The following is a 20,494-nucleotide window of genomic DNA, read 5'->3' on the forward strand; positions in this document are numbered from 1 at the left end:
CAGGGACTTTCTTCAATGTTTTATTGCTCTGCTATTGGTTGATTATCCAGGGCATGCAGACATATTTATGTCAATTACTTGCTTTCTGATCAGAAGGATGAGAACGACTAATGTTGCAAAATTCTGTGTGGTGGCTAGGAAAGTTAGGCATCAGGTAATAGACCAGCTCATGTAACTTGGGGTTTATTTGTTATGCTGGGAAATTACACCAACTACTGTAACCATTGTTGATTATTATTTGTACATATATTGTGAATTCTGGCCTGTGACCATAAATAAACTTGACTGACTGACTGAATTACATTAGAAATAGTTTAAAGGAGCAAATCTTAAGAGCTTTAAACACATTAAAGAGTTCATTAGGCATCTCACCACTCCTGCTGAATCAGTCTACCAGTCTCAGCAAAACAGTCTCAGCAATACAAAAGATCAAACTTAAAATTGGAGATTCAATGAAAAGAATTAAAAGAATAACCAAAAACTATAGCTGGGGATGTAGCTACAGAAAATAAAGGCATGAAAAATCAACAGAGGTATAGCCAGAGCGTGAAGCCCAAAGCTATGAACAAGTAAAAGAAGGAGGGGGAAGGTTAGAGTGGAGGAAAAATTCTAATTCTAATTTGTGATCCTAAATTTGATCATCTCATGTGGAATGTCCTTCTCTCCCAAAAGGATGACTTGGAGTACTTGCTAAGTGTTGATAAGCCACATCTAACTACAAGATACCACCCTTTTGGATTAGAAAGACATCATCTTAGAATGATTAGATATTGATCAATATTGCCTATGTGCAAGAACTATGAATTACTGACTTTCATAGTTGTATATTTGGATTAATTTACTTCCCCAGTCAGTTGACCATTATCTAATGACCAGTGCTCAGCAGAAAAAGCCCTTCCATGTTCTTGCAATTTTTTTTGAGTAGAAAATAAGCGATTAACTGGTACTTGATTTGCATAAATGACATATACCCATCGAAATTCATCTAACTGACCTAAAGCCAAGCTAGTGTCCCAGTTCTCTGCAAAGAGCCAGCAAAGCAAATTTGCCAATTGTCAGCTTAGAAACAGATCTGGACCAAAGTTCAGATATGGATTCTTGATTCCATACGCATAGAAACCCCTTGTGTAATAAAATACATTACTTATGTAATAAGATATATGCGGGGGGAAATGCAAGCCCCAATTCTCCTTCACCAGCATGCATCAATAGATTTTGTGACATCTGAAACAAATAGGAAGGGAAATACAGCAACTTCCTGCCCTTATGGGATAGGATTATTCATTCTAAAGTATGCTATAAGCTGCAAACGAGCCTTTCAGGAAGAGTGGGATATATATGCAATAATCAATGAAAGAAAGAAAGAAAGAAAGAGAGAGAGAGAAAGAAAATATAAACTTGGTTCTGAAAGAGTGTAAGCAAAAGACAACAGTCTCAGAAGATGTGGTGATGCTGATGCAACTTAGGACACCATAATAACTCATACAGTAATCAATCAGTAAAGAATATCTGCCTTCCATGTGAAATATTACCTGAATGTATTGTGGCATAGCAGGCTTCTGATTTTCTCTGCCCACCATTGGTCCCTCTTTGGTATGGGTGTAATACAAGGCATGTAAAGCGTGTGCCACAGCAAGGACGGCATTGTAGATGCTGTAGCTTTGAGAAGTCATGTCCATTTCAAAGAAAGGCCCAGGAAGGTTCTCCAGTTTCTCCTCTCCAGTACAGTGACCCTTGGATTCTTTACTCACACCAATATCTGGAAAGAAACAGTTGAATGCCTGTTCCCAGAATGTCATGATGAAGCCATCTCCATCAGAGTGGGGATTCAGGCTCTGAAGGAAACTTGGGAATTCTTGGACTTCATTGGAGTGAATTGCAAAGGATAAGGTGCCATGGAAAGCTTGTATGTTCAGGTCTCTGTGAAGTACAGTTGATGAAAAATCCCAGTCAGCTGTCATGACCCATACCTTGCTTATAGGCGTTAAAGCATTTGATTCTGCCATATTCACCAAAAACTGCAGATCAAATGTAGCTTCATCAGCATTCACAACACATACGTTGACCCTTGTTTGAATTAGAAAAATTGTCAAATCTTCTAAGTCTTCCATCAAATCATCAAATTCTGCAATGTTTTTCTCTGTAGGCATTGTTGCTGTGAAAGCAATGCAGATACCATTTTTAGAAAACATCTGTTCCAAAGTCTGCACAAACTCTTGTCCTTTAGGATCATTCTTTGCAATAATCCCAACCCACTTCCATTGGAAGAACAGCAGAAGCTGGACAATCCCATTGTACTGAAGTGCTTCGTTGGGAACCATCCGGTACAAGGAAGAGAGCTGAGTTTTATCACTAATTGCTGGAGTAAGTAAGGAATAAGTAACCTGAGAAAGAATAAGTGAATGATTATTATTGGAGAAGAGAGCATTTGGATGGCCCAACACATGTTTGGTTATAATTCCATTTCAGTCTATTCCTTTTGTATCCCGTTCGTTCTCTGGGGAAGTCAGTTTCTTCCATTTATCTCTCTAGGGATAGGCAAGCTCCTAAATGCTTACCCTGAAAAATGACTTCCACCTTTTAACTGTCCAGGCCAAATGCTAGGAACTCCTCAGAGGGTTTTGTGAGCATCCTACATGAACTCTTGGTGGGGTGCAGTTGCTCAACAGCCATCCCTGTGCATCTCCCTTCCCATTTCATTAAAAACAACAACACAGTTTCACCTCAGGAAGGGAAGTCAGTAGCAGCCAATGGAGCATCGTGATGACCATGGGAGAGGCCTGATTGGCCTTTCTAGAGTGAAGTTACCCTCAAAGCATGATCTTTGACCTGTTGGGCAACACTGATATTTGCTGGAGCATTATTCAATCTTTCACCCCTTATCTTTTACCCAGGTAGAAGGTTCCCTCCGCCCATGGAGGGAGAGTGGGAAAGTGTAGCAGGTGGCTGAGGCCAAGTTGAATCACAAGCCAACAAGGTTTGCCCAGATCTCTGTGAAAAGCTACTGATGAGAAATCCCAACTAGTGATCATAATCTAAACTATGGGCATTGTAGCATCCATTTCTACCAGATCCTGCAAAAACTGTTACTCTTTCAGCTTTCATGACACATATATGTCATCTGTCTAACTTTTTAAAAAAAAGGTTATATTGAGCTTTAGTTCACATTAGGGCTGTGCAACTTCAGATCAAGAAATTTGGAAGATTCCCAATATGAACCATTTCAAAGGAGTTTAGAGAATCTCTTAATCCAAACCCAGGGAGTTCATTTTAGTTTAGGCATCTCTGACCTGCTTCAGAAAAAATCAAAGTTTTCTGCATCTCCAAATGGCAGCAAGAGTTTGCTCTCTCTTTTTCTTTTTGTGATAGCCACTGAGGGAAGAAACCCAACCATCTTTCCTCTATCTGCCCACCTGCCTGCCTGCCCATGCATATTGTTGGGATTTATGTGTATATACATTGTCTTTGTTCTTGACACTGATGTATTATATGCATGTCTGTGTACTGTATAGGTTTTCAGTAGAGTTTAGAATGTCCGTCACAATCATCAGTTCTGTAGAGTGATTGGTCAGATTGTATTTCATACTGGATACTTGAGACTGTTGTCGCTTTGTTAAAATGGACCTTCAATCAGCATTGGACTGTGGTTTATGACTTGGTTAAAGTTAAAAAATACACTTTAGTAACTTTGTTCAATTAGTTCTCTTTTTAGTGGGTTGTGCCAAGCCTTTTCCTGCCATGTGTTTCAGCCCTCTTTGGAAGAGAACATCATAAGAACATGAGAACAGAAGAAGAGCCTTGCTGGATAAGGCCCAAGGCCCATCTAGTCCAGCATCCTGTTTCACACAGTGGCCCACCAGATGCCCCTGGAAGCCTATAGGCAGGAGTTGAGGGCATGCCCTCTTCCTGCTGTTACTCCCCTGCAACTGGTACTCAGAGGCATCCTGCCATCCGTCCGGCAGCTTTGGGGGAGCTGTTACTCTTGTGGTGCGGAATGGAATTCAGGGGCTATTCATGGTGAATTGGGACATTTGGAATATTTGTCATCTTACCTGTGGAATCTTGTAGATTCCTAGAATTATGGCCATGTGGAGGGAGATCTCAGAATTAATGCCCCCAATGACAGTGACTGGATTCTTCTGGAAGTCACAAAGGTAGTTGAGAACAATCCTATTCTGACTGAAGAGAAGGTTCAAGGTGTTCTTATAAGTCATTTTTGCATTGAAGTGGCTGTCATAGATGTGGAACCCCAAAGTGATGTTGGGTAAAATCTTGGGGTTCTCATTGATCTCCTTCACTGCAAATACTAAGGACAGAGTATGCTGATAGTTCTTTGGCATAGTACTAAAAGAAAAGAAAAGAAAAGAAAAACCAAATTGAAATATATATTAGATAGATGTTATTTCCTTCTTGAATTCCTTCCCACTATGTATGGCTCTTGCAGAGCAATTTGATTCAGAACCTCTTGTAGTGTGCATCATATCCAGGGTCATATTAAATCTATCCCTATCTATGGGGAGGGTATACTGGCTTCACAACCATGCATGAATTAGGTGTAATGTTTTAAACTGGGGGGAAAATAGGTAACTCTTTAGTCAATATATATATCAGATGCTTTTCTTTCCAGAAGACAAGAAGAACTACCTCAAAGGGTTGTTGTGAGGATAAATATAACCATGTACACCACACTGAGTTCCTCAGAGGAAAAGCAGGATATAAATGTAAGTAAATGAATAAATGAATGGATGAATGAATGGATAAAATAGACAGTTGGAACTTAGGGAAGTGTGAACCCTGTTTCTTTTATTTCCATGTTTACTTCCACACTTCTGCCAGTACTAAAAAGGACAGAAGTACACAAGAGGAAACAGAGAAGGGGGACTGAATTTATCAGATTGCTTTCTAGTGAGCCAAACCATTAGATTGCTGAGTTCAGTACTGCCTATGTTGAATGGCAGTAGCTGGTGGGCTTTTCTAGTCTCATCTGCAGCTTACAGAATTTCAACCTGGGCATTTCTGCATGCAAAGCACTTGCACAAATTCCAAAGCAGTGCTGTGAAAGAAACAGATGCATGAGAAAGAAAAGGAGCAAGACAAATTAAGATACCCTGGAGGAGAGTAACTGGCTCAAACTGCACACAGTGAGGCTATTCCTACAATTAGGTGAAATCGGGCTAGGAGAGCCTAGCCCAATTTTGCCTGACCGTGAGAACCACCAGGCGAGCCTGGTGGCCTCCAGACAGCTAATCTGCTCCAGTAACCCTCCCCTTACACTGGGTTTGTGGAGCGAGCACTCTGAAAACCCAGTTTTTCTGCTTGTGAGTTGCTGTGGCACAGCTACTCCTGAGGAGACACCTGACTGGGAGGCTGAAAAGAAGCCTACCACCTTGGGCTTCTCTCCAGCATGCCCTGCACACTCACATAGGGCATGCTGGAACTTCTGGGGACTGCGTGTCCACTGATCCTTTCAGCCACCACTGGCTCCATAATGGAGCCAGCAGTCATGTGGGCAGTCGATCTGGCCACCCAGGGCTGCTGCATTCATGAGCATTTGAACTCTTTCCGAATGCAAGTTGTACTAGAGTGCACTTGTACAAACACTGCAATTGTGTGAGGGAGCTGCATGATCCCATGGCCATTATCAATGGCCATGGAATCACACAACCTATTTGCATGATCTTGGTGTTCAGCCAAGCTGGCACAACTTGCATTTGGAAGATGCAGAAACATTCACAATGCGCATACACCTACAGAGCTCTGTATGTGAGATATTGAGGCTATTCACATTTGAGTGCAAAACTGGGCTAAGGGAGCCCAGCCTGGTTTTGCACATGCATGTGATCCACTGGAATGGGCCCCATCCTGGTGGCTCCACTGTGGCAAACCTGCCTAAATAGCCACCTTACAAAACAAGGTTAAGGGAGCAGGAGCTTTGAGGCTAACTGCAGGGAGAGCGGGTTTAGCCCACACTCCTCGCAGGCAAGAAGCCGCTCATATCTGGGTGACCAGATAAGCAACCCCAAGGTGTTCTGAGCATAGAATTGTAATTGGAGTGGATTCGTGGTTTGTCACTGAAAATCATATGCTACCAGAGAATCTACACTCAGAACACCTCAGAGACAACAAAACCCTGTTCACCATGGGTTAGCAACCCATGGAAGTGGTTGGCACCCTATGTGCACTACACTACCACTCACTCTGCCCCCCCAGGGGCCCCCAAGTGCAGTTACGGGGCTGCTGAAACCCCCATTATTCCCTATGGGGAAAAAAAAAATCTTAAAGACGCATAAACTTCAACAATTCACTAAAATATCAGCCCTTTGCCCAATTGGAATCTGGGTGGCAGCAGGCACCCATTGGAGCACTACCACCTGACTCACTCTTCTGCCCCCCAAACCCCCTTTCTTCCCCGAACCTACCCCAAATAATATCAACATCACACATCAACAACAACAGCAGAGCTTTGCAAAGAACCAGGCAGGTTTCCAAAGGTCACTCACATCCACATCCCCCCCCCGAACTGCAATTGATCTACACACAACAGTGTGAAACAACAACAATGAAATGCACACTGCCCCACGTGTCCCCTTCCAATACAGGGTAATGGCAGCAGCCAGCAAAAAGCAATTGAGCAAGTGTGATATCACAGATGCAGCAGACACAGATGCAGGGCCAACAACAGCATCAATGTGCCCTGCCCTCCCTCCCCCAAGCATTTTTCATCCACAAGCAAGAGACACAGCTACATCTGGCATCTGGCCATAAAAGCGTGTTAATAAGGAAAGTTGCAAAACAGCATTCTGCAAGTGGAACAGCAAGGTCTGGCCACCCTCCCACCTACACAGGTAAAAGATTGATGATGACGACAGCAAGGTCACACAGTTTTTTGGCACATTTCTTTTACATTTCTGCAACAGCAGCACTACCTATTGAGTAGATGAAAGCAATCTAGTTTGAATTTTGATGCTGCTGCTAGATGTCACACACAATATGACCCAATCTTCATTGCAAAGAAGACCAGAGAGAGAGAGAGAGAGAGAGAGAGAGAGAGAGAGAGAGAGAGAGAGAGTCTGCTTGAGCACATCCATGAGGTCCCCCAAATACAGGCACAAGAAAGCAAACCATCCAAAGCGTTTGAATAAATTGCAAAATATATACATATAATTGCACATTATATACTGCCAGACTTGGATTATTTGACGGGGAAGCACAGTATACCTATGCGTGTGTGCGCTGCGAAAGGGTTAGTTGGTTTAGGGTAAAATGCATAAAAAGCCCCAAGAATAAAGAGTTCTGGTCACTCTCAGACACAATGGGTACACTGGCAACTATTCCCATAATTATGACTGTACTTTTTTTTTTTTTTGCAGCTTTCACCATCACAGAAATTGCTGCCTACTGTGTGATTGCCTATCATGTCATCTCTGCAGTGCAGACCCAGGGGCAGGAAAAATAACTAGTGTTGGCATGAGAAAGTGATGTTTTTTGAGCTACCCTGTAGCTAGCATGGGTATTGTAAATTCTTTTAGGTTGTAACCGAGCTCTCTTGGGCAAAAGGAAGGTAATACATGCAAACTTCCCTGCCTCACCTTTTCCACAGCAGCCACTTGAAATTGAAAACCTCTCCTTGAATTCCCTCCACCCTTGTCCCTTCTTCGACCCTTTCCCTGGCCAATGTGGGGTCAGTAAAGAGTGGCAAGAGGCAAAAAAACCAATGGGGAACAAGGAGAGAATTGCTGGAAGGGCGGGAAATTTAAATAGATGTCAAAGACAAATGGATCTCAAAGATGTCAATTTAAATAGATGTCAAAGACATTTAAATAGATGTCAAAGACAAATGGATGTCAAAGACAAATGGCGATCTCAGAGATCGCCACAAAAATGAGTTCTGAAACAACATTTCGATTTGTATACAAAACTTTCAGATTTTGAAAACCAGCATTTCGTTTCAGCTACAAAACACCCCAAACGGCCATTTTTGGGTACAAAATGTTTTGTATCTGAAACGTTTTGCACATCCCTGCTCTGGAGCCCTTTTCACAGATTGTTAGAAGAGGATCATTAAGTGTTAATACCAGACTGTTATAAGGCTAAACTCATGCTATATGTTTCCAGTCAATAAAAATAATAATCTTTCAAAAAGCAATTGCTTGTAGTTCTCAAAAGAAATGTTTATTTTTTTAAAATAAAAACTAATACATGGTCTTAAAAACAATGCATGATTGTTCTTACAGTGGTTCATCAGTCAGTCTTGTTTGGGGATGTTCACTGAAGGACATGGTGTCAAAAAGGAAATAGAACTGGGAAATGATCCCACCAATGATGAGGTCTCCCGGCTGATAATACTGGAATCGTCTCTGGGCCACCCTGGTAGGGATCACTCCTGGCACACATGGACACATCACCCTGGGTCTCTGGTAGGGATCACTCCTGGCACACATAGCAGGATCGCATGTGATTTGAGGTGGCAGAAGCAGCATCAGGAGTTTTAGTAAGGAGAAGAACCCTGCTTTCAAGAAGGCAAAACCTTCTTCCCCAGAGAAAGAAGCCTTTCTTTCTATCTTTTCATCCATCCAGCATATGCCTGTTTATCTTTTCCTGCCTTCAGTGTCTCATAATCCTGTTTCTACACTGCTCAGGCTTCTTAAGGGGCAAATCCAGAATGAACAGACTGATGCAAACTTCCTTACTTGCACCCTCCCACCTTTGCTGTGATCAGTACAAAGGCTAGTTGATATAAGTATATAATTTTTTAAAAAAAAATCCAAGTGGTCTTTGGCAAGAGAGAACTTGCATCTTAGTAATCATGGATAATTACAGAGTGTACAGTCACATCCCAAAAGTATTATGTGGCTTCAGGCAAACAGAGAATTCAGCCAAAATAAGTGAAGAGACATGGAAACAATTCTGTCAAAGGAATTCAAAGAACTATTGATTTAAATGCTGCGCCAAGTTGACAAAAGTTGCTGTATTTATTTGCATGCTGTCCTGAGTTGTCAAAATTTAGTTTGTGTGTGTGTGTGTGTAAATTATGTGAAACCCCACCCCCCACCTCTCCACTTCACACTTGTTCATATTTTTCTAATGTTTACCGCCATACATGACCTGATCTTTGAGGTTAACATCCTTTTGCCTGCTCATCCAACCAGGTCTCTTTAACACATACCAGATCTGCCAGAATAAGATTCGGGATAAGCAATATTTCTTTGTGAATCACATAGTTATGCTCATGTAACTATTGATGTTGTTGTCACTTTTATTAGTAGCCATTTTTGTAAATTAAAAAAGTGGCAGAGAGGGGGAGCATGTCAATGGTGGGCATAATAACTTTCTCCCTTCTTCTTTCTCATCATTGGTTGTTAGAGCATGCTCAATAAACCTGGGAAGCTGGGGTGTAGAGTCCGTTGGACCATGGGGGACAACTGTCCCCAGGCCCACAGGGTCTGGGCCCCCCTTAGGCCCCTCCAACTCTCCTGCTTGCCCTGGTGGTTGCTGGTCAGGCAAGCCAAGGAGCCTGCAAGCTGCTACAGCTCCTTCCCTCTCTGCCTCTCAGCTGTTCGGTGGGTGAGCAGGGCTTCCAGAGAGACCTTGATGTCAGCTTTGCTGAAGCCTGAAACTTTCAAGGAAGGAAGGAAGGAAGGAAGGAAGGAAGGAAGGAAGGAAGGAAGGAGGCAGAGTGGCCAGTGCTGGCTGCCCTTGCCTATCACAGCTCTCTGCAGAGCTTCTGCCCAGCCCAGCCAGCCCACCCCAGCCTTCCTCTGTTTAGTAATGGAGGTAGAATGTGATTTCCTTTTGGTGGTTATCCCCTCCTACCCCAGATATTTAGGGATTTTCTTGCCATAGGGTGTTGATATAGAGGGCAGGGTGGTAGGGCAGATTGAAAAGTTGCTGAATATTTAATTTCTAACAGATGGGGGAACTTGATGGTTTTTAAATTTTTAAAATGTTATTTTAAAAAAATGATCAAAAAGATCCTATAAGTGGCTAACTTCATGGCAGAACATTACGAAAATATCTGGAACTGAACCTTCCCCCCACCTTAGACCATCATTTCACCCCAATATGGAATAGTCTGCCTCATGCCTTCATAAAATAGGGTAAGACTCCCACCTTTCTGCCCCTTCCTTTGATCACCAGGAATGACTTGCCATAGGGCTTTGGTATTGATCAGAGATGTAGGGCAGAGTGGGAAGATTACATACATTTAAAGTGAAGTGGACTGGAGAAATTGTTGATTTATGATATTTGTTTGAATTTTTAAAAAATCAAAAAAAGTTCTATAAGTGGTTTGTTTCATGACAGCAAATTACAAAAACTTCCAGAATAATCAAACAAAAACTTCTGAATAGACAAAGCCTCTGATCAGCCCCTCACCTCCCCATAAAGTGAACTGGAAGTGTACCCTGTCCAGATGACAGGCAGTGACCTTTAGGGATCAACCACTCAGCACATGGTGGGTGGGACCTCAAGTGCCATGAGGCAGGAAGAGAAGTATTTCTTTGTGCAGATGTTTCTTTGTGCAAGTGTTTCTTTGTGCAGATAGGAACATAGGCACATAGGAAACTGCCATATACTGAGTCAGACCATTGGTCTATCTAGCTCAATATTGTCTCCACAGACTGGCAGTGGCTTCTCCAAGGTTGCAGGCAGGAATCTCTCTCAGCCCTATCTTGGAGAAGCCAGGGAGGGAACTTGAAACCTTCCCAGAGCAGCTCCATCGCCTGAGGGAAATATCTTGCAGTGCTCACACATCAAGTCTCCCATTCATATGCAACCAGGGCAGACTCTGCTTAGCTATGGGGACAAGTCATGCTTGCTACCACAAGACCAGCTCTCCTCCCAATGAAGCTAGGCTGGGCTGTGAGCCTATGGCTGCAGCAGGAGTCTCTCTCAGCCCTATCTGGAGATGCCATAGAGGGAACATGTAAGCATGCAGATATGTAGATGCTCTTCCAAGAGTGGCCCCATCTCCTAAGGGAAGTATAGTACAGGGCTCACATATACTGGAGTGTCCCATCAAATGCAAACCAGGTTAGACCCTGCTCAACAAAGGGGACAATTCCTGTTGCTTCCACAAGACCAGCACTCCTCTCGTGGAAACCCAGTCTGGAGAGCCGGTTGTTGATAGGGCATTTTCTTTTTCCATGGTCGAGTTGACCAGTGTGCTTGCCATTGGTTTTTGGAAAGTCAGGCTTTTTGGGCCTGAGATGACAGGTGTGCTAAGTCCAAGCCTGTTTCCAAGCTGTCATGAGGTGCTTTTTCAGACTGAAATGTCAAACGATGGTATTTTGGGTGACACGACAAGGCACTTCCCCAATTTCATCTAGATCTTACTTCGAAGACATTAGGACAGAACATGCTCAAACCACAATGCTTGCAAGAGTTTCGATCAAAACACCTATGATGCAGTTTTTGTAGGTTTCACTTATGCACATTCAAGAATTGATCAATGGGTCAATATGCCAAAAGAGGTGACAAATTGGGTTATACATTATCCGTGGTGTGGATTCTTCTGACCAATCATTGTTAGGAAGGGCAGGGGAAGCAGGGTTGTGGAGGTGACTCCACAATCGAACATAAGAGAGGGGCTGTTGAATGATTTTGAGAGGAAGAAGAGGAAGGAGTGCAGGAGGTTTGGACAGAGAAGCAACCACAACATGTAACTGCGAGAAACAGGAAGAGGTATTATAAAAATAACAAACCATTAACTTCTGATTTCTGACCATAAGAAAAAAACTCTGTTAAATGATTGAGGTGTACTGATTGAATTTAGAATTGTTTCTTGCTTTGCTTACTGAATACTATCAGGATTTGGGTGAGAATAAATATTGTTAACCTTTTCATTTCTTGTCTGTGTGCTTCATGAGTCTTGGGGGAACAAAGCAAACTAAACATAGGCATAGAACCTAGACTTCTTAGGACTTCTGAGTTTTCCATTCCTCACATGTGAAGGGAGAATTCCAAAGTATCAAATTTCTTACACACATTATATATAACTTTTATGGGACATTGAGGCACAAGTGTACTTTTAGGCAGCTTAGGAAGAATTAGCAAAGAGGCAGGTGTCAAGTAATAACAGACCACCAGACACACATCCTCACTCATTCTCAGTAGCTTCTCATTGAAGCTACTGTAATTAAGTGTTGTTGGTCCAGAGTTAACTTGGGTGTGTGACATTGTGATTGGAGAGGTTGTTCTACATACAGGCCCTGGTTGCAGGTCCATGATACAGACTTCCTATGTGTGTTTTTGGCATGCAACTCTTTTATAACAAAGATGCATTTAAGATGTCTCTTCCTGACAGTGGGGTGACTTACATCAGATGTAAGTCATCCTACAGTAGGGATGTGCCTAAATCAATTCAGGCACCAGGGGCAGGGGGCAGAGAGTGGTAGCTTTAAGGACAGGCATGGAGGTCCTTACCAGCTCCTCTGCCTTCCCACTGCTGTTCCAGCATGGTGCTGTGCTCGCAAAAAGGCTGTATGTGGCTGCCTCCCTGTTCCCAGCAGCCTGTGTACCACCACCAAACTGGAGGGGTGGTCTGGTTTGAACTTTGACCAGCACACTCCTCTTTTTGGGCCAGTCTAGTTTGACATCAGTCCACCCTAATCGCTCACACTTCTCAAGATACCTAACTATTGGATCATCACCTTATTTCTTCAGCCTCGTCAAAATACCCTAATGGTCTAAGTCACTCATTCTTCTCATACATAAAACAAATTCTGTATTTGCTGTTATTCTTTAGAATCATATTTACTTTTGCTGCACCAATATTTACTGATCAGCCTTAAAGCCTTAACTGACCCCAAATCAGGCTTTGTTGCTGAGAAATCAATTTGCAGCGTTGCAGTGGTTCCGGTCCTTTCTTGAGGGGAGGATCCAGAAGGTGGTGCTGGGGGACTACGGCTCGGCCCTGTGGCCATTGGCCTGTGGGGTCCCGCAGGGATCGGTCTTGTCCCCCATGCTGTTTAACATCTACATGAAGCCGCTGGGAGAGGTCATCCGGGGATTTGGACTGAGTTGGATTTGGACTGAGTTGTCAGCAATATGCAGATGACACTCAGCTCTATCTCTCCTTGTCATCTGATCCTAGGGAGGCAGTGGATGTCCTGAATTGGGGGCTGGAGGCCATGATGGGTTGGATGTGGGCTAACAAACTGAAATTGAATCCGGATAAGATGGAGGTACTGTTGGTCAGTAGGAGAGCCAATCGGGATGAGGAGATTTTACCGGTTATGGATGGGGTTGCACTCCCCTTGAAGGAGCAAGTACGCAGCTTGGGGGTACTACTGGACCCGGCTCTGCTTTTGGAAGCTCAGGTGGAGGCGGTGGCCAGGGGTGCCTTTGCATGGCTTCGGCTGGTGCGCCAGCTGCGTCGCTTTCTCGAGAAGGCAGATCTGGCCACGGTTACCCACCCCTTAGTCACGTTGCGGCTGGATTACTGTAACGTGCTCTATGTGGGGCTACCCTTGAAGAGTATCCAGAAACTGCAGCTAGTGCAAAACGCGGCAGCGAGGGTGTTATCCAGAGCTGCCCGTTGGGAACATATCACCCCCATTTTGAAAGAGCTGCACTGGCTGCTGGTTCGTTTCTGGGTCCAATTCAAGGTGCTGGTTTTGACCTTTAAAGCCCTAAACGGTTTGGGCCCGGGGTATTTGAGGGACCGCCTGCTCCCAAGGGTTGCTGCCCGCTTGACAAGGACATCTGAGGGGGCCCTGCTCCGGGTGCCGACAATGAGGGAGGCCCGGCTTTCGTGCACTTGGGACAGGGCCTTCTCTGTTGCTGCCCCTAGACTCTGGAATGCTCTCCCAGTGGCCATTCGTTCCTCAGACTCCATCATGGCTTTTAGAAAGCTTTTAAAGACTTGGCTTTTTACCCAGGCTTTTACATAATTGTTTTTACTGCGGCTTCTCTGTGTTTTTATCTGTTATCTTGTTTTTATGCCTGTTTTATATGTTTTTAGCTTGATGTTTTTATTGCTTGATGTTTTTATTGCTTTTATTGTATGTTTTAATTTTTGTAAACCGCCTTGGGGTTTTCTTTTAACGAAAGGCGGTATAGAAATGTAAAAATAAATAAAAATAAAATAAAATTTATGGAAATTTTTATGATGAGCCAGCATTTCATTCTTTAGCCTTAAAACCTTAGCATTTCCCCTTTTTCAGAACTGGACTTTTATTCACAACAGTAGATAAGCCACAAACACCATTTATTCTTAAATGCCATTTCCTTTCAACAATCATGAGATTGCCCAGTGAGTGACACTAATAATACAGCCCATATAAACTGATGAAACATTGTTTAGAGAAAAAGTTTTGCTACTTAGGAAAAGGGAAAGAGGCTTAGCTGGAGTTCATATATATGCTTCTTCAGAGTAAACCTCCAAGTTAAAATTAGCTTTCAGCATACTATTAGAAATGCTTCCACTACAAGCCTTAAAAATTGCCTAGGAAGTAAAGATCATTTAAATCAACAGGATTCACATAATGGTTAGAGTTAGGTAATTTGATGTTTTTTTACTGCTCCTTATCAGCTGCTCCTTAGAGTTCAGCTTAGGTCTGAAAATAATAATATACACTTTAGGAGAAAAGATGCAACACAGTATCCCAGCACTGGAGGCCAAGATAGAGAATATCTCCACAACCACCATATATTTCCCTTTGGAACTTAGATAAGTTGGAACAAAAGACATCCACACACTACAAAACACCAACATGCTGAAAGTGATAAACTTGGCTTCATTAAAGGAGTCAGGCAGCTTCCTAGCAAAGAAAGCCACAATGAAGCTGACCAGAGCCAGAAACCCCAGGTATCCCAGAATATAGTAAAACATGTTGGCTTTTCCTTCATTGCATTCCACTATGATTTCTTCTGGCAAAGCTTGCTGGTCAACATTTGGGAATGGAGGATCAGTGCATAACCACACCATGCAAATACTTGCTTGAATAAATGAGCAGCAGAAAACAAGAGAGTTCGCAAGTTTTTTACCCACCCATTTTCTCAAACTGGTTCCTGGCTTAGTTGCCATGAAAGCCAGAACCACAGTGAGAGTTTTTGCCAGCACAGAAGAAACAGCCACTGAGAAGATGACACCGAAAGCAGTTTGGCGTAGATGGCAGGTCAGAATTTGAGGCTGGCCAATGAATAGCAGGGAGCAGAGGAAGCAGAGCAGGAGGGAGATGAGCATAGAGTAGGTGAGGTTCCGATTGTTGGCTTTGACAATGGGAGTGTTCCAGTGCTTAATGAAGATTCTGAGCACCAAAGCTGTGGTCAAAGAAAGAGACAGGGCCAAAACAGCCAGACTGATGCCCAAAGGATCTTCATAAGACAGGAAGTTTAATTCCTTTGGAATGCATCCATTTCTCTCCTTGTTAGGATATTGATCTTCTAGGCATTTGAAACAGTCATCCATATCTTTTAAAAATATAAACCATATTTTGAAGTAAGCTCAGAGAAATTCCTTTACCAAGAATAATTATGTAATTGGAATATTGCTCTAGGACTTTATAGTGGGACACTCAGTGGGAGTAGCACCAGGAGAGCAAAGACAAGTTGGTAGATCCTGGGATGACATTTACTTGCTTTATCTGTGGGTAGATGGAGTAAGAACTTGAAAGATCTCCTCTGACAGAGGACCTGATATCTAGGGTCAATGTCAGAGGTATGGAAGCTTTATTTATTTTCTAAAGAATTTCCACCCTGCCTTGCTAAAAAGTAGTTCAAGGCAGCTCACAAAACAATATAACAGACACAACACAATTATTTATTTATTTATTTCATTGCTAAATTTGTATATCCCCTTTCATTAAAACAATCCCAAGGTGGGATTACTTGCAATATTAAAATATAATCAAAATAATATGAAAACCAGAGAGAGGGACATAGATTAAAAATGGCCAGAAGAGGAGATAAAAACACCGGCCACATTCACATGTAACATGGTGGAACCAGAGGTGCAAGGGCAGGAGGTTTCCCTACCATTATGTCCAAATCCACGCAACTCGGATTTCATTCGTCCAGTGATGAGGAGCATTACGTCCAGATGCAGCACTGGAGACCTCATTTGACCAAATCTGAGTTGAAGGAGGAAGCTCCTTCCATGATTGGCTGTGCATGATTCCATGCATGACTGGCTGTGCGGGCTGTCCTTCAAGCAAGAAGGAAGCCCACACAGCCAGTTCCCCCTCCTCTTTGCAGTCTCCCTGACTGCAGAGAGCTTGCTATTCCATTTTGTCCAAATGCAGACCAGAGAGCCGGGGGAGGGGGAGCAAATGTGGCCACTGTAAATTAAAGATCATCTCAAAGAGCGTTTACATTAATGATGGAAAGCCAAAAGGGAGTGGTGATAAAAGCCAAATAATTCCATAATTGTAGTGTGGCTGCTGAGAAGGCCCTCTTCCAGGGCCCGCCCAAGCACCCCAGTGGCTGAGCCGGCTTTCTCACCTCAGGTTTTTCTCTTCCATCTTTCCAGTGGTGCTCAACATCCCCCTTCTGACCCCTCCTCAAACACCAGTGGGACCCCCCTTACCATGCTCAGCCACAGATTGACACTCTTGGCATCCTACTTTCTTCTTCCACATTTCCTTCCACTCCCTTGTCCTCTGGTTTTTGAAACTGTCAAAAGCTGGAGCAGAGGAAGAGGAGGAGACCAGCAATAGCTTGCACTCCACCATCATGTTGACATGAAAGGAGGCATTGGGCTGAGAGAGGCTGCCAGTCTTTCTTGTTATCTGAGGTGGCCACCTGAAGTATTTATTTTATTTTATTATATTTACATCTATATCCTGCTCTTCCTCCAAGGAGCCCAGAGCAGTATACTACATACTTGAGTTTCTTGTCACAACAACCCTGTGAAGTAGGTTAGGCTGAGAGAGAAGTGACTGGCCCAGAGTCACCCAGCAAGGATCATGGCTGAATGGGGATTTGAACTCGGGCCTCCCCGGTCCTAGTCCAGCACTCTAACCACTACACCACGCAGACTCCTAGTTTCGTTAGCAGGCCAGCTGTGCTTCTCATATGTTCCAACCAATTGCATCTTCCTTGAGGATCTCAGTCGACTGCAAGGGCCATATAGACATAGGCAGTCCTTTCAGTGTCCCAGTTCTACAGCTTCTTTAATACATTTGTTATGTTGAACAAATTCCCTTCTCTGAAACTGCTAAAGATTTACACTGGAGGCTTTACTTTTTTGGAGGTAGCTCCTCTCCTCCTTTCTCTTGATAAATTTAAGGAACATATAATTATTAAAGCTCTCTCTCTGTGTGTTCTCAATACACATTATGCCTCCTACCGTTTTGGCTTGAAATCTTCCCCTCTGGACATGGGGCACAATCATAGCAACAAAATGGCTCCCCCTCTTTCTTCTGTCTTCTGTATCCTGGGTGGCAGGGGTCATTGCACATAGCATGGGGAATGACCTATACATAATAAAAGAGTGGGGGGGACATGCATTCAGTTTCCTACTTTTCTCCTTGTTTTGTAATCAACAGGTTGATAAATTGAGGTAAGGACAAGGAGTCCCTCGCTTTTGCTGAATTTCCTGTGGACTCGAGCATTCTGGGGACACCACCCTTTTTGTTTGTTCTTGCATTGTCTTATTGTAGTACCATACAATATAGTCTGGTGGTGCTATGTAGCAGAAAGAGCACCAGAATCTTCTCTGCTTTCCATTATGTATGAGTAATGCCAATTAATACAGATGCTAAAAAGGACTGTATGGCATTAAAAAAAAATTAAGTGTAAAGTCATGTCTTATTAAGGTCTGTCTATTTGAGCTCCAAGAGGAGGGTCATAAAGTAAGGGTTGCCTCCCATCTCGCAACCCCACCCAACACAAAAAGGTATCCCAAGATTTTCTATCAGGCCGAGCCCAGGGAGAAACATTAACGATGGTGCCAACACATATGCAGAGTGCCTTTTTTCCTACCACCATTTGCTTCAGAATGCCCTCCCAGCATACAGACAGGATTAAAGAACAGGGATTCCAGGCAGATGGAATCTTTCTTGGCAGGGGTGGTGGGTAATCCCTAGATAAATTTAAGTAGTGCTGCACATGTGTCTTGAGTCCCAGCTGAAGTACCGTAGGAACACAGGAAGATAGGAAACTGCCATATACTGAGTCAGACCATTGGTCTATCTAGCTCAGTATTGTCTTCACAGACTGGCAGCGGCTTCTCCAAGGTTGCAGGCAGGAGTCTCTCTCAGCCCTATCTTGGAGATGCTGCCAGGGAGGGAACTTGAAACCTTCTGCTCTTCCCAGAGCAGCTTCATCCCCTGAGGGAAATATCTTGCAGTGCTCACACATCAAGTCTCCCATTCAGATACAACCAGGGGCAACCCTGCTTAGCTATGGGGACAAGTCATGCTTGCTACCACAAGACCAGCTCTCCTCTATGCCCTCTCTGAGGCTCGAACTCAGGACCTTCAGATTATGAGACTGACGCGCTGCCTACTGCACTAAGAAGGCAGTATAGATCCATAAGATCAGGTTTTCCACCCCCACAAAACAAACAAAATGTGCTTTACGCTTCCCACACCTCTTACCAGCTCCCACCTGTTCTGCACCTTTCTTCATCTGTTTGGCCATCCCAGCTCATCCCCAATGAGATTTCCCGTTAGGAACATGGAAGAGATTTGGGAAACACAGCTTCCATGGCCTTTCAAGTCTAACCTAGTAATCACCTCTTTGCACAGATGATGTTTTCTGCTCACCATTTGAACCCCACTCCTCACTTCCCCCCCATTTGAACCCCACTCCTCACCATTCAGATCCCACTCCCAGAATTACTAGATCGTGCTAGAGGAAGAGAGAGTTCTTTAGTGATCCCCTTATACCCAAATCAGAGCGTAACCTCCTCAAACACTGAAGGCCTAGAATACCAAGGCAAGATTTTTGCAGCCTGTGAAAGGGCCTGCAGATTGATCAGTGAAAACTAACGGTAGGTGGAAGAAGAAGCCCCCATCTTCCCCATCTCTGCATGCAGTTTGCAAACTTTAATAGTCCAACCTTAACCAGATGGTGGTCCGTCCATGACAACGGGGAGATAGAAGGAGTCCCCACCCACGGAGCACCACCCTGATCAGAATAAAAGACCAAATCAAGTGTGTGACCTGCAATATGCGTCGATCCAGAGACCGCTTGGGATAGGCCCATAGTCGTCATGGCCGCTATGAACTCCTGAGCTGCCCCAGACAAATTGGTCCCAAAATGAACATTGAAGTCCCCCAGCACCAAAAGTCTGGGAGACTCCAATGCAAGTTCCGCGACCAAGTCCGTGAGCTCAGTAAGGGATTCCATTGGGCAGCGGGGCGATCGGTACACCAACAGAAGTCCCAATCTATCCCTGGTCCCCAAACTCCAGTACACACATTTGATATGGTCCGATACCCTAACAGGGACCCTGGTAAGGGAGACGTTATCCTTATAGACCACAGCCACTCCACCTCCCCGCCCACGTCCCCTCACCTGCTCCTCTACAGAATATCCTGGTGGGAGAAGCTGGGACCAAACTGGACCACTAGCCTCCCCCAACCAAGTCTCAGTAATACACATCAGGTCGGCCCCTTCATCCATGATCAGATCATGGATGAGTTCTGATTTATTTTGGACCAACCTGGCATTGCAGAGAAGCAAGGTAAGGTTATGTGGGATGTTGGCAGTGCTCCCCGAGATCAAAGAGCTGGCAGGAGAGCTGGAAAGGGGGACAGCTATTAGATTTCTGACCACCCTTCCCCCAGAACAGCCTGTGGACCTGCCAGCGTTTCTTCTTCTATTCCCCACCACCACAGGAATAGCTGCCCCACCTTCAACGAAGGCATTCCCTGGCTCCCCATCTCCAGACAAACCCACACACATTACAACTTCAACCCAACCTCAGCACAACCTAAAACTGATTGAACAGAAGCCTCCCTCTATACAAATGGTTGGACAAAGTGTCCAGCCCTCGCCCTCGTTTCTCCCCCAAAGTGGCTCCCCCAAAGGGGCAACCCCCTTCGGTGGCGACCCCGCCGCCACTGGCAGTCTTCCTATATAGGCTGAGCAGTAAGCTCAGCAGGTGGAACCAGGAAAAAAACTGCCCACTCACCCTTACAACCCCAGTCCTGCAAAGCCTCTCCACAAGCAGTCCTGGAGGAAGCAGATGGCAACCAGGGAAGGCAGAAGAGAAGAGGCAAACACCCCAGTCTCTCACCCTGGGGGAGATGGAATCCTCTTCTCCTCTTCTCCAGCAGGCTTCTTGGGGCTTTGGCTACTGGCAGTCTTCCTATATAGGCTGAGCAGTAAGCTCAGCAGGTGGAACTAGGAAAAAAACTGCCCACTCACCCTTACAACCCCAGTCCTGCAAAGCCTCTCCACAAGCAGTCCTGGGGGAAGCAGATGGCAACCAGGGAGGGCAGAAGAGAAGAGGCAAACACCCCAGTCTCTCACCCTGGGGGAGATGGAATCCTTTTCTCCTCTTCTCCAGCAGGCTTCTATTAAAGTCATTGACCAGAAATCC

The 20,494-nt window shown here is 44.3% G+C and overlaps 1 protein-coding gene and 1 non-coding gene across 2 annotated transcripts; both read right to left on the minus strand.

Moving 5' to 3' along the window:
- Positions 1-201: 201 nt before the first annotated feature.
- On the minus strand, positions 202-15,136 carry LOC128330493 (vomeronasal type-2 receptor 26-like). Its single transcript, XM_053263481.1, has 3 exons — positions 14,993-15,136; positions 4,053-4,344; positions 202-2,384 (listed from the first exon to the last, which is right to left on the minus strand). The coding sequence occupies exons 2-3, from the start codon at positions 4,338-4,340 to the stop codon at positions 1,287-1,289; spliced, it is 1,386 nt and encodes a 461-aa protein (XP_053119456.1). The 5' UTR covers positions 4,341-4,344; positions 14,993-15,136; the 3' UTR covers positions 202-1,286.
- Positions 15,137-18,392: 3,256 nt separating this feature from the next.
- Positions 18,393-18,465, minus strand: TRNAM-CAU (transfer RNA methionine (anticodon CAU)). Its single transcript has one exon. It is a non-coding gene; the product is annotated as a tRNA-Met (tRNA).
- Positions 18,466-20,494: the final 2,029 nt, after the last annotated feature.

Source organism: Hemicordylus capensis, chromosome 6, assembly GCF_027244095.1.
Source record: "Hemicordylus capensis ecotype Gifberg chromosome 6, rHemCap1.1.pri, whole genome shotgun sequence".
NCBI classification, from domain to species: Eukaryota; Metazoa; Chordata; class Lepidosauria; order Squamata; family Cordylidae; genus Hemicordylus; species Hemicordylus capensis.